Source organism: Castanea sativa, chromosome 5, assembly GCF_040712315.1.
Source record: "Castanea sativa cultivar Marrone di Chiusa Pesio chromosome 5, ASM4071231v1".
NCBI lineage: Eukaryota > Viridiplantae > Streptophyta > Magnoliopsida > Fagales > Fagaceae > Castanea > Castanea sativa.
Genome location: NC_134017.1, coordinates 40,865,509 through 40,880,803, shown reverse-complemented (window position 1 = coordinate 40,880,803; position 15,295 = coordinate 40,865,509). Strand labels below are relative to the sequence as shown.

The 15,295-nt window shown below is 34.0% G+C and overlaps 2 protein-coding genes across 4 annotated transcripts; one reads left to right on the top strand and one right to left on the bottom strand.

Annotated features, from left to right (window-relative positions):
- Positions 1 to 1,078: 1,078 nt before the first annotated feature.
- On the top strand, positions 1,079 to 2,578 carry LOC142635965 (auxin-repressed 12.5 kDa protein-like). Its single transcript, XM_075810013.1, has 3 exons — positions 1,079 to 1,496; positions 1,715 to 1,925; positions 2,232 to 2,578. The coding sequence occupies exons 1-3, from the start codon at positions 1,385 to 1,387 to the stop codon at positions 2,266 to 2,268; spliced, it is 360 nt and encodes a 119-aa protein (XP_075666128.1). The 5' UTR covers positions 1,079 to 1,384; the 3' UTR covers positions 2,269 to 2,578.
- Positions 2,579 to 7,401: 4,823 nt separating this feature from the next.
- On the bottom strand, positions 7,402 to 14,681 carry LOC142637378 (putative E3 ubiquitin-protein ligase RING1a). 3 transcript variants are annotated; one of them, XM_075811660.1, is made up of 11 exons: positions 14,563 to 14,681; positions 14,259 to 14,401; positions 14,043 to 14,088; positions 11,782 to 11,840; positions 9,983 to 10,064; positions 9,694 to 9,814; positions 9,554 to 9,595; positions 8,568 to 9,101; positions 8,229 to 8,336; positions 7,915 to 8,124; positions 7,402 to 7,746 (listed from the first exon to the last, which is right to left on the bottom strand). In XM_075811660.1, the coding sequence occupies exons 2-11, from the start codon at positions 14,389 to 14,391 to the stop codon at positions 7,690 to 7,692; spliced, it is 1,392 nt and encodes a 463-aa protein (XP_075667775.1). In that variant the 5' UTR covers positions 14,392 to 14,401; positions 14,563 to 14,681; the 3' UTR covers positions 7,402 to 7,689. The 3 variants fall into 3 exon arrangements, with proteins under 3 accessions (XP_075667775.1, XP_075667774.1, XP_075667776.1); XM_075811659.1 differs by having other exon boundaries at positions 14,558 to 14,677; XM_075811661.1 differs by lacking the exon at positions 14,563 to 14,681 and having other exon boundaries at positions 14,259 to 14,525.
- Between the last annotated feature and the right edge of the window lie 614 nt (positions 14,682 to 15,295).

Below are 15,295 nucleotides of genomic sequence, written 5' to 3'. Positions count from 1 at the left end.
TAACTAAAAAATAAGTGAATCACCGAATGTGACAATGATACAATCATTTGTGATGTTGGTATTGCCCAATGTGAAGTTGGCACCATACAATATAAATAAAATAAAAGAATCACCGAATGTGACAATAGTATAATCATATGTAATATTTCTTATTACTTAATGTAACGTTGAAAGTATCAAATATGATATTTTAGTAATGTTTGATTACTTATCAGTACCATATCCCAAAAAAATAGGATTACTATAGAATTTCCCATTTAAGCAAATGGTAAATCCTCAGGTTAAGTTTTTGTAACTATATATATTATTAGAAGATTAGGGGTCCGTTTGGATAGAACTTATTTTGCTGAAACTGAAAACTGAAAACTGAAAACACTGTAGCAAAATAATTTTTAAATGTGTGAATAGTACCGTGGGACCCATTTTTAATGAAAAAGTTGTTAAAAAATAAAATTTGTGGGACCCATAAACAGTGCATTTGTGCACTGTTCATGGTTGAAAAGTCCAACCTTGCGGCTGGGTTAAAAAAAAAAAGAAGCAAACGCGGACGTGGACGCACAGAAGTGCTATCCAAACGCCCTCTAGATAAGAATAAGTTAGATGGGATAGGATACCTATCAATCTCCTATTTGTTTTTCTGTTTCCTAAAAAAAATAGTGCAAATCACTCTATTATTGAGCATTTTATTATCGATGCTAAGATCATAAAAGCTTAGACAAGTTTTGCCACCACTCAACGTGGTATAAGTTTTGAGTGATAAATAAATAGACTTATTATTTATTCTCTACCTCCGTAACTCGTCACATAGTAATTTGGGAAAAGAATGAAGTAATTTTAAGTGTAACTTACATTTTTCGCATTTTATACTGTTAGAACTAGAATCCCTTGATCAAGGTGAGGGGCCCAATTTGTCACAATCCACAGCAAGTGTCTGCCATCAAGGTAGACGCCATGTTGCTCTGAGGAATAGGACAAAACAATTGTCTAATCACAGGGGTACGCTTGTAAAACAATCCCCAACCGACTCCAATCAGGTGTTGAAGAGATATTATATAGCGGACCCCGCATATTATTCCTAGTCTTCATCCTTATCCACCCCCCTCCCTCTATTTCCACTCCTCATTTTCCCTCTGCCAGTGACACATAATTTCAATTTGTATAATTGTGAACCCCACAGTTTTATTACAAACAATTTTTAAAGACACTTGGAACTAGTAGAAAGATCCATCTAGAAATTGCAATTTTTAATTGAGGGTAAAGAGATATTTATGCGTCAACTTTCTCTATAAATGTAACACAAACTCCTATGTAAGTTAGGAAAACCTGATCCATTACAAACAAACAAAAAAAAGAAAAAAAGAAGAGAAAAAGCAAAGAGAGAAAGATGGTTCTGCTAGAGAAGCTTTGGGATGATGTTGTGGCTGGACCTCAGCCTGAACGTGGCCTTGGCAAGTTGAGGAAGATCTCCACCAAGCCCATCAGCATCCCAGCCCCAGGTATATATATATATATATATATATATATATATATATATATATATTTATTAAAGAAAATTCAATTGTTGAGAAAGGAGAAACTTAACCTGAACGTATTGAAAACATTAAAAACTGTCATTTGAGTTACAAGTTTCTTGATAAAAGTCTGTGCTTTGATGTTATGTATATGATCATGGAAGTTTTGTGCTTACATATATTATTTGGTTGCGTGGTGTTAGATGTGGATATTGGAGAGGGGAGCAAGTTCCAGAGGTCGTTGTCCATGCCAGCAAGCCCGGCTATACCGGTGACACCAACAACTCCAGTATCGGCCCGTAAGGATAACGTTTGGAGGAGCGTGTTCCACCCAGGTAGCAACCTCGCCACTAAGAGAATTGGTAATCAGTACTTTGACAAGCCACAGCCTAACTCTCCCACTGTCTATGACTGGTACGTAGTCTACATGACACTTGCATATCCAAATATTTGCATACTACTTGGCAGCGCGATGATCTGGTTGTTTATCCACCAGATCTAATTGCTATCTTTGCGAAGCAATAATTATCTCATATATTGGATATATGTATCTTACATCTGGAAATGGAAGATTTATATATCCGATAGATGAGATACATGATCCTCGCGGTGAGGAGAGAATTTTATGTTGATCTTTTTATGATTAGAGGGCTTGAAATGGTCATCTGGGCTTGATTTGAATGATTACTAATATGAAGTGGGTTGTTCATGCGTTCACAGGCTCTACAGTGGTGAGACCAAGAGCGAGCATCGCTGAGGAGGTGACAGGTTACCGATCGAGGCTTGCATTGCATGTAAATAGCGCTTTTGTTTTGTTTTGTTTCCTAGTGTTGGACGTGTCGTTTTCAGAGTAATGTGAGTACCTGTCCCAACTAGGCTTGGTTTCTGATGAGCTAGCTGACTATTAATATATGTAAGCTCTGTGTGAGTAATGTAAGCCTTTATGTTGTAGAAATGGTGTCACGGTAATTGAATTTTGTAAGTAGTATCTATCTTCCTTAGAAGATGATGATCATCATGATCGGCAGCTACTTTTCTTATTAATGAAATAAATCCTATTATGTGTATGTTCTTTCCGGATGTAATCAGATCTTTTGAGTACTGCATATCATAGTGAGGAAGTGATTTTTTCATCTTTTTTTTCTTTTTCTTTTTTGCTGAGAGAGGAAGTGATGCTTATCCTTGTGGGTTTATTATATTGTATAATTTTATTATTTTTTAGTTAAAGGATTATCTTTGATGCTGCATTTTTTTAAAGGAAAATGTAATGAATATACACGGTATGGACCCACGTGGAAAGGATAAGATGGGACTAGGAAGTAGAAGGACAATAATGCAGCAATCTTAATCAATGACTTTGGTAAAGGGTCGTCCCTTCGTCTTTGATTATATTAAACGCATAAATCCTACACAAATCATAATTAAGATAAGAAGGGATAATAATGGATTAAAAAATAAAGAGAAATATGATGTTTACCTACTTGATGTGACCCCTTTTTTTCCCCACCTTTTAACTTAGCATTATTAATGTGAACTGTAATTTGTTATATGAAGGACAATAGATGTAAAAACACTGTTGGTGTGTTTGGTTTACAATAATCTTATGTCGTAATATGCCTGAAGAGATGTTACACTGCGTTATTGTAATTTTATATTAATATAATTTTATATAATTATACTCTTTGTAATTTTATATTAATATAATTTTATATAATTATATTCTTTGTTTATGAGATGGTGTTATATATTTTATAATTTTATATTATAATAATGTTAAAAAAATAAAATAAATTAAAAATTTTAATATCATCTTAATGTGCATAACAATAAAAACACAACACATTACAGTGAACTGACTACTCTAGACTTGGTAAATAGGTAAATAGTACTAACAGGTAGATTTGAAGCTTCTAGGTGTGAAATATTAGTTTGGAAAGAGAGTCGACTCAATTGTGAATATGTTATCGAGTGAGACCTGGACTCGTGGGTCTTGTTGATAACAACATTATCGGTTGTATGTGTATTAGTGGTTCCGAGCCAGGCTGCTTGAAGGCAAAAGATTGACTAATATTACATGTATTGTCATTGTGTGTGTTAGTGATCCCCAGCCAGGCTGCTTGAAGGCAAAGATTGACTAATAATTACATGTATATTGTCGTTTAATAGCCTTTGTCCAAAAATTTGTTTATTTAACACTATTTTTTTAAAAAAAATTTTATATACTTATTTTTCTTATCTATTTCATATTATATTTTATTAAAATATTTATTTTTTTAATTGTTTCTTTTTCTTCATATATCGTCACCATCATTCATTCTCCAATGTAAAATAAATAATGTTAATATAAATTATACTTTAATAAATTTGTAAATTTATACAATTATACTCATTAATGTAAGTCATTTTTAAGTATGGAAAATTTTCACAAATTTCATAGATATGAGTGCTCTAAATATGAACAATTTCGAATCTTGAAGTACTCTAAATATGAACAATTTCGAATCTTGAAGTAATAACTAGCCAAATCGTTGTGCCAACTTCTACGATCATTAATCCTCACTAATCACAAATTTTTTCATAATTTTATTATATTAAGGGTAATTATTGGATATTCTCAGAGAATATATACCCTTTCTGTTCACATAATTGTGGTCCTATTAATTAAATTTATTGTGAGATTTACAATTTATGTGAGAGGGAGGAGTAAGTATTTATTGTTCTCTCGAAGTATTTAATAATTTTTCTTATATTAGGAGTAATAATTGGGAAAATTATTAGGTTCACTAGGAGGACTATTGATGTGGTCCTTCCTGACCTCCTAACTAATAAAATGCTATTATTTATGTAAATGTGACATAATTTAGTATTTTTTATTTTTTATTTCTTGTGTTGATTAGGAAGCTCACATATACATTTTCATAAATTGCACCATCTCATTGGTCAGGGAGGACTGCATTAGCCGTCCTCTCGGTGTGAATAATAATTTCTCATGGGTTGGGTGTATTTTGGGTTGGGTCATGAATGCAATTACCCATTTACTCATATATTACACATTTAACTAAATATTAAATACTTGTTACCTACCCAACTCATTTAATCTCCAACTTGTATTTAATCCTTTTTTTTAGAAAACATTTAATCCATTATTTGATTTATGTATACATAATTACAAATTTAAAAAACTTATAAATTACCAAAATATATTCACTCAAAAAAAATTTACTAAAACATCCACCATATGGATCAAAGACATAAAATTAAAATCTAGCCTTAAAGACCTATTATATTAATAAGGTCAAAACAACATTTACTAAAACATCCACCATATGGATCAAACACATAAAATTAAAATCTAGCCTTAATAGTGAGAGAAAATCTATTAGGTTTCAAATTTGAATTCAATTAGAGTCTAATTTTGCGTCATATGTTCCATCTAATCTAAATTTTAAATTTTTATGCCAAGTGAGTTAATTCAGTGTAAAAATTAGATTTCAATTAGAGTTTAATTTTGCGTCATGTGTCCCATCTAATCTAAGTTTTTTGATTTTGTGCCAAATGAATTAATTTAGGGTAGAAAATAAGGAGTTCGATATAAATAAATCATAAAAAAACCCTAATCATGTAACCAAAAACAATTCAAATTCATAAGTCATTTATGTAATTAGGTTCATTACTAATTAGGTTTTATATATATAAACCAAAGTTTAGAAAAAAATCAATTAGAATCAAAATTGGATTTTGCTTTTGTTAGCTTTCCATACAAATTAAATTGTTTGGATTTTTGCTATTATTTTCTCTATACTAGTGAGCACATTTTTCATATAGTTGCTATTCAGATATTTTTTACGTGAAGATATTGAACATAACAAATTGTAATTGAGCTGAACGATCCTATACACATATCCCCATTCAATTTAGGAGATACTATTTAGCTAATTTATTATTTTATTTTGTGTTGTATTTAGTAGAATTTCACAGACAATAATTGTGAATTGATATTGTATATGTAGTATTCAATAGTAATTTCAAATTATATATGTAATAGCAATGTAATGGCAAACTAGGCATAACTAATATCATAAAAATTGTATAAAAAAAACTATTTTAGTACCTCAAAATGTCGTGGTCAAACTATGTCATACATATTTAATAACTCAAACTAACATTAATAGCACCACTATAAATCATCAATTTCGTGCGTAAGCATAGGTCCCATACTAGTTATATTAATAGGTGAAGACCCATCTATATAATAAATATTATAAAACCAAAGACGTTTGACTATCTATTGACCTTCAAATATTTTGCCACATAAACTTTAGCAACCTCTCAATTTTACACATCATTTTTTTAAGTTTTTATTTATTTAATTTTTTAACGAATTGGTAATTACTACAGGACCCTTTGGAAAAACCTGATTACTAGATTTCGTCTCTATAAACACTAAAACCCTACACGCAAATAACTTTTGCTTCAACAATTGCTTCCTACAACTTCCACCATTGATATTCTTTGTTAACCGTGTGGTGGTTTTGGTATTATTCTTTGAGGCATGCTTGCTTTTCCTCTTTCTCACTCTTTTTCCCCTTCTTCTTCACCCTTCTCATTGTATCCCTCTCTTATTATGATCAATATTCAATCTCCTTTTCCCAGCTGTTTTTCTCGACCTCTATCTAACCCAATTAGAGGAAAATTAGGTCACCTTGATTTCACCTTGTAATTCAGTGCTTGGCTATTTTCTTTTTTTTGAGCTTTGATTTGTTTCTCTCTCTGGCAATCACCCCTCTAAGAACAATTTCTTTACTATTTTGGTGTGGACTTAATTAACGATACTCTATGTTGCATGCAAAAAATTGGTTAACAAATACTTGATTGTTTTGTTCCTATTCTTGAATTTAGAGTTTGTCCCATGTCCATTTTTGCAGGTCTCATTAGCTTGAATTCGAGTTTGGCTCACAATATTACTAATCAATTATAGAATAAATGACAGGGAATGCACAATGTCTAACAAGCATACACGACAAAACATGCTCCATGCCTTACATATTCTGTTAATAATAAATATTTATTAAAAAATATTTTTAATAAATATTCTGTTTGGTTTATGACAAAACATATTCTGTTAGTTTATAATAAATATTTTTATTTTATTTTATGTTCCATAGTATTTTTAGAAAAATCATATAATTGCTAATACATGTTTTAGCTATATAGTGCTATTTACAAATTCAATTTTTGCGATTATAGTAAGATAAACCAAGATTAAATTATATATCATTCTCAATACTTTTCCCATGTATGCACAGGTTAATAGATGAAGTCGGAGAGCCAGAAAAACATGTAAGTGTTACCACTTACGAGGACTATTTTTCAACAAGCCAGGGACCATGCCTTCCGGGTAAGTCCCCCGAACCCCATGTGAGGGCACAGAAGTTCCACTTGAATCGAGTGCTGGGTGGAAGGTCATTTTACTAACTTAAATAAATGAAAATTCGGAAATTTGAACCGCATCTAAAAAGAGGAAAAAAATTTAAGAAAATTAATTAAATGGTGCGACGCACACATGGGCAACATTGTTTTGCTTGTGCCTCAGATCATCACTAGTTCACTACAACAAACTAGCTTTTTCTGTTGTATCAATGTCCCACGTTAATGTTTGTGGTTCATAGAAATTCTGGAGACATAATTTTATAAAAGATAAGGCAGTCAAGGTTTTAATCTAACTCCTTAGGACACGAGCTATATCACCCTGATTTCAGCTCCAGAAAGTTTTAAGGGGGGACCCAGGTCCCTGGAATTCAAACCTGCACTCTCCTCATGGGAGAGAGGCGGAGCAACCACTTGAGCCAAAGGGCTCAGTCGTGATTTGAACTCGTTAAATGAGTAAATACCATACAATTCAATGGATTATGATAACTTACCCTGAAAAATATTAATCACAGTTAGGCAGGCTATAGATGCTTGTTAAGAGTGGTAACAAATTTTTAAGTATGGAATTTCTAGCTTCTAACGTGTTCATTTTCTGTGAACTTTCAACCTCGTAAAAGCTTTTCATTTTTCTGTGATACATATTGCAGTGCTAGCATTGAAACTAACAATATTGGAGCTAACTAGATTCCCATTTGTCAGTATACTATATACCACACCATGGTAAAGAAGAGATGAGAGACCTTGTTCTTCATGACAAACCCATCAGAAAATCTGAGTGCCACTGCTTTCTCTCGTATGCCAGAAGCTGAAAGATCACAATAAAAACCAACGGATCGACTAAGTATTCCAAGTACAAACTAAAAGATAAGTCATAATTAATTGTATTTAAAACTAAATCTGTATTCTTCTATATACCGTGTAGGTGCGAGCTGTTTGCACAAAGTATATAACCATAAATTTTAGAAAAGCTTACCAGATAGCCATGTACAAAATTGCCTGTTGTAAGTCCAGCCAAGGTTTCCTGCTCCCCTAAAATTCTCAACTTATCTTTGCCTGGATTAATTACACGAGACTTGGACAGTATTTCACTCGAAGAGGTTGAAGGGTTGATTTTGGAATCCAATTCATTCACCAAATATAATACAACTTCATCATCTTGAGATGCAGTTTGGACAGCAACATACTGTTTGAACAAGCAATTGAGAACCAGTTCCAGTAGTGGTAACAGAAGCTTTTGGTGAAGTGAAATCAAATGAAAATCACAGTATAAGGTAGAAAAACAAACACCTTGCGCAGTTGTCTAACTGACAGGGTAGGCTTGCAGCAAAGGTAGGGCCTCTCCAAACTCGGTATACTTTGTTCATCGAAAGAAACAAGCATGAGGTTGATCGTTAACTGAAATAACAAGGAGCATATTTTATTCAAGTTCAGTGTAATTGAGAGCTCAAGAAGCACATAATATCTCAAAAAGACAAAAATGATGATATCGTGATCTCAGCCATCATAAAAAGACTGTGAACTAGAGACTAGTACAGCCAAGAATTTGAGGCAATTTGAAGCAACAATGGAATTCACAGTTCCTTATCAAAGCTGAGTCCCAAGATCATCCCGCAAAATCTACTTTACCTCATTATCATTTTCCTCTAAGTTCCGCAGATACTCGGCCAATTTTGAGAGGCGGCTGTTCCGGGCATTCTTACCATTTCCACCATTCATACTTCCATATCGTGTGTGACTCCGCATTCCACCTTTCCCCCACGCAAGCCTTTCTGAACTGCCAACAAGTCCAGCAGACACACCTATCGATTCTCTGTTTACTTCGGAATCATTTTCATCCCCACCTCCATCTGTACTAGCAGCTGCTGGAGAAGGCAGAGAAAATCGAACTCCTCCCCATCTCTTGCTTCTTTTGGGTCTGACTTCTGTGTGCTCATCAGCAGAAGATGAATCTTTGCCTCCATCATTAACATTTGCATCCTCATTGTCATCAGATCCTTGACTTTCAGCAGCATTTCGATAGTTTCTCCTTCCTCTCAAATGAGCATTTCGATAGCCTCTAGATCTCCTAACAAATGCAGCTGCTGTGGCTTTAGCTGTTGACCGCTTCCTACCCAGAGCTTCTGCTTGCCGTCGAAAAGTTTGGGCAATGGAAGCTTGTATCTACCCAAATTAAGATAAATATAAATACTTGAATCACTAAATAAGAGAGAGAGAGAGAGAGAGAGAGAAGATATCTAAAAGTTCTGCTGGAGAACAATTTGAAGTAAAAGCCTAATACTTGGATGGTAAAAATCAATGATTCTGTGGCCATTATACTACCCTACCACAGGGCACTGTACTGCTTTAATTCATAGAAAAACATTAGTTAGGTGTTCGTGTAAAAATAATAAAGGCATTTATCATCTAGAGTTTTCTGTCCCTGTGGTTCAGTCACAGAAGAATGCCATGATTTTACAAGAAAAACAAGAATTCTTTTTAGGGTGTCCTCACACCCCCCCTTTTCTCTCTTTCTTTTGGTGACAGTCAGCACTTCCTGAACTTACCAATACCAAAATAGATGGATGTGTGTAGTAGGGCACAAGGCTTCAAAGCTAAAACTTTGAAAAATATACCTGCTTATTGCGAGCCCTTTCCTCCTCATGAAAAGCCAATTCCTAGGGCAGATGCTCAATAATGAGTTCTTGAAATTAGAAAATGATACAGTAAATCGGATTCTAAAATGACATGCAAAATAGTGGCCACCAAAATATACCTCTTCCTCATACTTGTCAATATCTGGATACAAAGCTGAAATTAAGGCATCATACTTTGGATCATCTCTCAAGGAGCGACGACTAGCACAATGTGTTCGGCAGGCAGGGCATTCATTGTTCCTGCAGTGAATATCAATCACCAATTTGATTAATAAAAAATATTTTAGCTTGTACTTCAAAATTTTTAATAAACTTGTATGATCACCCCAAACCAACACCACAGAAGAAATTTGGTCCCAAGGTTTCAATTAATCAAATTTTAATAAGGAAGACAGTTTGATGACATACCCAAGCCGCATCGATTTGTCAATGCATTCCCTGCAGAAGCGATGCAGGCATTCCATTACTGTTCGAGTTTTCCGAATGATCCCTATACATATGAAAACAAAGAAATCAACGTTTTTTTATTTTATTTTATTTTATTTTTATTGCAATTTGATATTTGGAGAAGGAAAAGGAGCCATGAAACCTAAAGAAAAATGCTGAAAGGCTAACAAGCTCAAGGCCTGCACTCTCATCATAATATTGAATCAACAAACAAATTTATTCACCCAAAAATGTTTTGGTTGCTTCCTAACTTGTGCAAGACCAGTGAGTGATTGGATGGCCCCGCGGGGGGGTGGGGACATCTAGATAGTTCAAAAACAGTACAATTTAATTTGACTTAAGAGAGTCCCTGGCCCTTGAAAGAGATAAATGGGAATATAGATAAATATCATATTCTAAAAAGACATAATCCAATGCTGTACAAGTTCATCCATTTTTAAAAGGCCATAGGTTGAATGGTAAACTATGCAAAGCCACAGCAGATGCTAAGCATATGCTTCCATGGCTTAGTTGAGCCCAGTTGAATTGAATTGTTTACAACCATTACAATCCCTATATAAGATGATTACTCTGCAAAACCATATAATAGTAATTCAAAACAGTGAAGAATCAATGACTTCACATCTTTAACAATGGCATAAAAAATGCAATATAACTTAAAAAATGAAAAATTCCTTCAAATAACATGTAAAATTCAAGGGTGCATGAACCATGGGTTTTTCTGAAGAGAAAATATGCTCTCTGCAATTGAGGTGTAGTGAATTTTTTCTAGCCTTGTAGATCCACGTATCACTGCTAAATTTGAATAAAGACTAAAATACAATACAAATTTCCAGTAGCACTGGCAAGAAGTACACCCATTGTTTGCAGATGGAGAAAAAGACACATTCACACAAGTGAAAAAGATAAAGAACACATGCATGTGAAATTTGATGCGTTAATTTCCTTGAGAATAACATAGGCAAAGAGTGGCCTGTCAAGAATCCAAAGCAAAATATAATCATTAACAATGCAGATAATCTCATAAATATATTTTCCAGTGAAGGACTTTGGCAAGGAGATCACATAGAAAACAGAGTAGTTTCCATATGTATACATCTAGAATATAAGATACCCTAAAGTACATTGGCCAGTAATGCCCACAAGATAGTCAAGTATCAAGCACCTGACTATTACATTTTGACTGAATGTTTTAAATGGTCAAATTGATATGTTATGCGGCTCTTATAAACCACCAAAAACAGCATACCTATGTAATCAAAGGGGTGTGCAACTAGAGACACATTGGTATCAGTTTTGTAATAAATAAAAAGTTCAAATGATAAACAGCATACCTATGTAATCAAAGGGGTGTGCAACTAGAGACACATTGGTATCAGTTTTGTAATAAATAAAAAGTTCAAATGATGGCCACTCTAAAAAGCACTCTTCTCAATGCTTCAATTACCTTCCAGCCATCTACCTCAATGTATTTAGTTTCACAACAGACATATCTTCCAATAAATGTCATAGAAGCAAGCATCTAAGATGGTTCTGGAAATCAAATTAATAACTTTCCACATGGAGAGACAAGACCCCTAGATTTTTGGGTTCCACTTCTTGGAATCCAATTTTTTTTTTTCTTTTTTTTTTGGGGGGAGGGGGGGGGGGGGGGGTTGCATATGACAAAATTATTATGATCTTTTGCAATTCAAAATCACTAGCAAGTGAATGTTTCTTGCATTTAATTTTTTTTTTTAAACCATAAAATAAAATTATACCTAGACAGATTGGGCATTGTACTTCCTTGCGGATATCTGACAGTTTCACCACAACGAATCTGCAAATAAACAGCAAGACAGAGGGTTACCATACAACCATAATTGAAGGAGAATTGGTTGTATACATTTCTCTATTTTTTCAGACAAAAGTATGTTTTATAAAATGTAATGGCAAATCCATAAAAGCTCATATTGATAGAAAGAAAGAGAATTTTGACCTTCAGGTTAACCCCACCTCCCACCACAAAACGTGACCAAAAGAGGTTCAACCTCTTCTAATAATTTGATTTCATCATTGAACCAATTAAACTATATTTTCTTTAATACCAACTGATAAATGTCCTTAATTTCTTGGAGCAATTTCTTGCATACTTTCACAAAAACAGTTGTGAGAAATAGGTGTTCAGTATAATTCTATAAATATGAAGCAGGTTGTCAGCTTTCTATAAACAAGAGATTCAATACTCTATATGATCCTTATGGTCTAACCAAAGCAGTCAAGTCAAATATGTTAGAATAACTCATGAGCATGAGGAAAATATTCTATCTTCCAGATAACACTGTTTAAGCAAGTCAAACTCCTTTGTCAAGGAGGAATTTAGAGGAAATGCTTTGCTGAGATGCCATTCTGAACCACAGTATCAAGAAGGTTGTTTCCCATAAATAGAATATCCAGGGCCCAAAAGTCCCTTTTTGTCAAACATTAAGCAGAACTGAATGCTAACAATTACACTGACAGTTATTGTCTTAGGCATGTTAATACACCTAATCACAATTGCCATGTAGACTTACAATAGCAACTTGGTGATGAAAAAATTCAGATTCAAAAGGCATGCATGACATTCTCAGTGTTGTAAAAAATCTATCAAAATGTGTAATTTGAACAAATGCATGTAGCAGTTTTATCAGTAGACACTAGAGGAGAGAAATAGTGATCCTAAATTGTAAAAAAAAATCTTATTTACTCTGTGAAAAAAGCAATTGACAAGGAGAAGGTTTCTTCTAATCAGGTTCTCAAACAATATGGCACCATTTTAGTTTTTCTCTAACTTATACTTTCTGGCAAGACCATCAGGCTTACATGTTAGGTCTAGCATACACACCCAAAAAGGCTTTTGAATACAATAATTATTGGACATGTCAAATTATTAAGTTGGGTCCCAAAATGTAGAACAGTAACCAAAATATCATTCACAACATTATTTTCTGTCTACGAATTTTATAACTATTGACTAGGTAGATGCATTCATATCAATCTTTTAACCAAAAAAAAAAAACTGATGGGTCATATACATAAAAATGTTACACACGGGTGATGCTCAGACATCAACAAAAGAGTTCTTGGGAAAATGCCTATCAATTCACTGTTCCATGAGGTTAAGTAATGTGTGATGTTGAACAATACAATTTACATGCACAAGATTCAATTAACCCACCTGAGGTTTCAGATGAATTAAATTCTTTGTCAAAACAATAACCGTAGTATATCCTAACACAAAGCAGATCACAGCCAAACTGGCAGAGCTCCCAGAAACAAAAAGGACAATGGTTCCAACCTTCAAGATTTGGTAATTGAAAAATAAACATATTAATCAGCAACCCAGAGGCCCAGAGTGACACTGAACGCTCAACAAGCCTTCTTAGCCTAACAAAAATTTCCATCACCCAAATTCCTCAACAAAACCAGTAATCCAGGTCCCCAATTGTTAAAAACCATTTTAACCAACCTCTGCACCAATCTACGAAATCATAATAAAATTAAAGTACATGTATAAACGTAATCAAGTACCACGATGCAAGTACAAGATCCCTGATAAGCATCGACATGCAAAATTTCACTACAGTAGCAAAATCCCAAAACCCAAACTGCCCCAGACGCTACCATGCAACAAAGTCTCATGCATATATACCAATTCTGAGTCAAAATCACCACGACCCAGATGACCAAAACCCCAACTCTACCAAACCTCCATCGAACTCGTCCACAATAAGAGAGCAAAACCCATCTCAGAAATACCAAAAAACACAACGATAACCATTCGAACACACTCAAAATTATCACTCACTGAAACACCCATGTGCCACTTCCTCGAGAAAACACAACACAGAAGCACCACCACCATACAAAGCACGCAGATCCCAGATCAAACAACACCAACCTCTATAATTCACACACTCACACCAACAAAAAAAAAACCCAAGGACGAATAGCACGAAAAGAATAATAATAATAATAATAATAATAATAAAAGAAAACGTACTCGTCTTTGTTGTCTCCATTACTGGACGAATGGCTTCTATCAGATTCTGAGAAAACAAAGAACATGGTTAAGGAAATGAACAATCAAAAAAATTTCTCTGAATGTGCAACAAGTAAAATCTCGGTGGTTGCTTTGCTTGAGGTTTATGAATTTTTGGGGGAACAGCTAAAAAAGAAAGGCAAGCAAACCCACGTACGTAGTACACAAACTCTATACCTTGTGGTTCCTCTTGGTGTTGTTCATGGTTACTGTGGTCGTGTTCCACTGGATCATCCACCTCTACCAACTCCTCCTCCTCTTCCTCCTCCTCCTCCTCCTCCTCTTCCACACCTCGCTTCTGTGCCGGCATTGCTATTGTTCTTCCAAAGTCCAAACCCAACAATACAAACAAACAAACAAGAATTAACAACACCCAATAAACTGAACAAACAAAAAACAAAAAGGGTTTATACGGTTGTGGAATTTGGTGCTTGGTTGGATAGTGAAGGTGGTGTAGACAGTGTGGGTGTGCTTACCTTACCTTTTTAGAGGGTTGAGAGACTTTGAGAGAGGCTGCGAACCTCGTGGTCTTTGCCAAAGTTTTTATTTTCTTACTTTCTATTTTGTAATTGTAATATTATTAGTATTATTATTATTATCAGATTTTGCTAGTGTGGTGTGGTGTTATTATTTATTATGCCATGCCTTGCTGGTGTACGCAGGAGACCAACTCAGCCTACTTCGTTGACCGACACGTGTGTGTGTGTTTAAGTTTAGTTTAGTATTAGTAAAAAAACAAAGGGTAGTTTAGTAGTAGTTAATTCAATTGATTAGTGTGTTTGCATTTGTGAAATTTGTGTGGAATTAGAGGCGGTAATCCGACCAACCAAAATGATTAGTGTTTTTTGTGTTCACAAAACCCCAAACATAGAGGGGTGTTTTTTACTATTGTATAAACAATAGTTTCTAGTATTTAAATAGTATTACACGTATTTTTACACACTTTTTTATGCGCACGTATTTTCACAAAATAATAACAAAGTTACTAAAAATTTCTTACCAAATAAGCCATATGCACTTGATTTTGGTTTCCTAGCTCCTTTTATCTTATGGTGTATATTCTAGAAATCTGGTTATCAGGTGACATTTGTTAATGAACCATTTTAGGCCATAAATAAAATGATTCATTTTAGGAAAGTTTGATATCACTTTTATTTTATGAGAATAAAAAAACTGTCAAAATTTTTATTGCTTATTTTTCTTTTCTAGTATAA

Coding starts and splice junctions, on each gene's coding strand:
- LOC142637378 (XM_075811660.1), bottom strand. CDS start 14,391: ATGCCGGCACAGAAGCGAGGTGTGGAAGAGGAGGAGGAGGAGGAGGAG. Junction 14,089..14,258: donor ACACCAAGAGGAACCACAAG/GTATAGAGTTTG, acceptor TTGTTTTCTCAG/AATCTGATAGAAGCCATTCG. Junction 10,065..11,781: donor ACAATGCCCAATCTGTCTAG/GTATAATTTTAT, acceptor TCATATGTATAG/GGATCATTCGGAAAACTCGA.
- LOC142635965 (XM_075810013.1), top strand. CDS start 1,385: ATGGTTCTGCTAGAGAAGCTTTGGGATGATGTTGTGGCTGGACCTCAG. Junction 1,497..1,714: donor CATCAGCATCCCAGCCCCAG/GTATATATATAT, acceptor GCGTGGTGTTAG/ATGTGGATATTGGAGAGGGG. Junction 1,926..2,231: donor TCTCCCACTGTCTATGACTG/GTACGTAGTCTA, acceptor ATGCGTTCACAG/GCTCTACAGTGGTGAGACCA.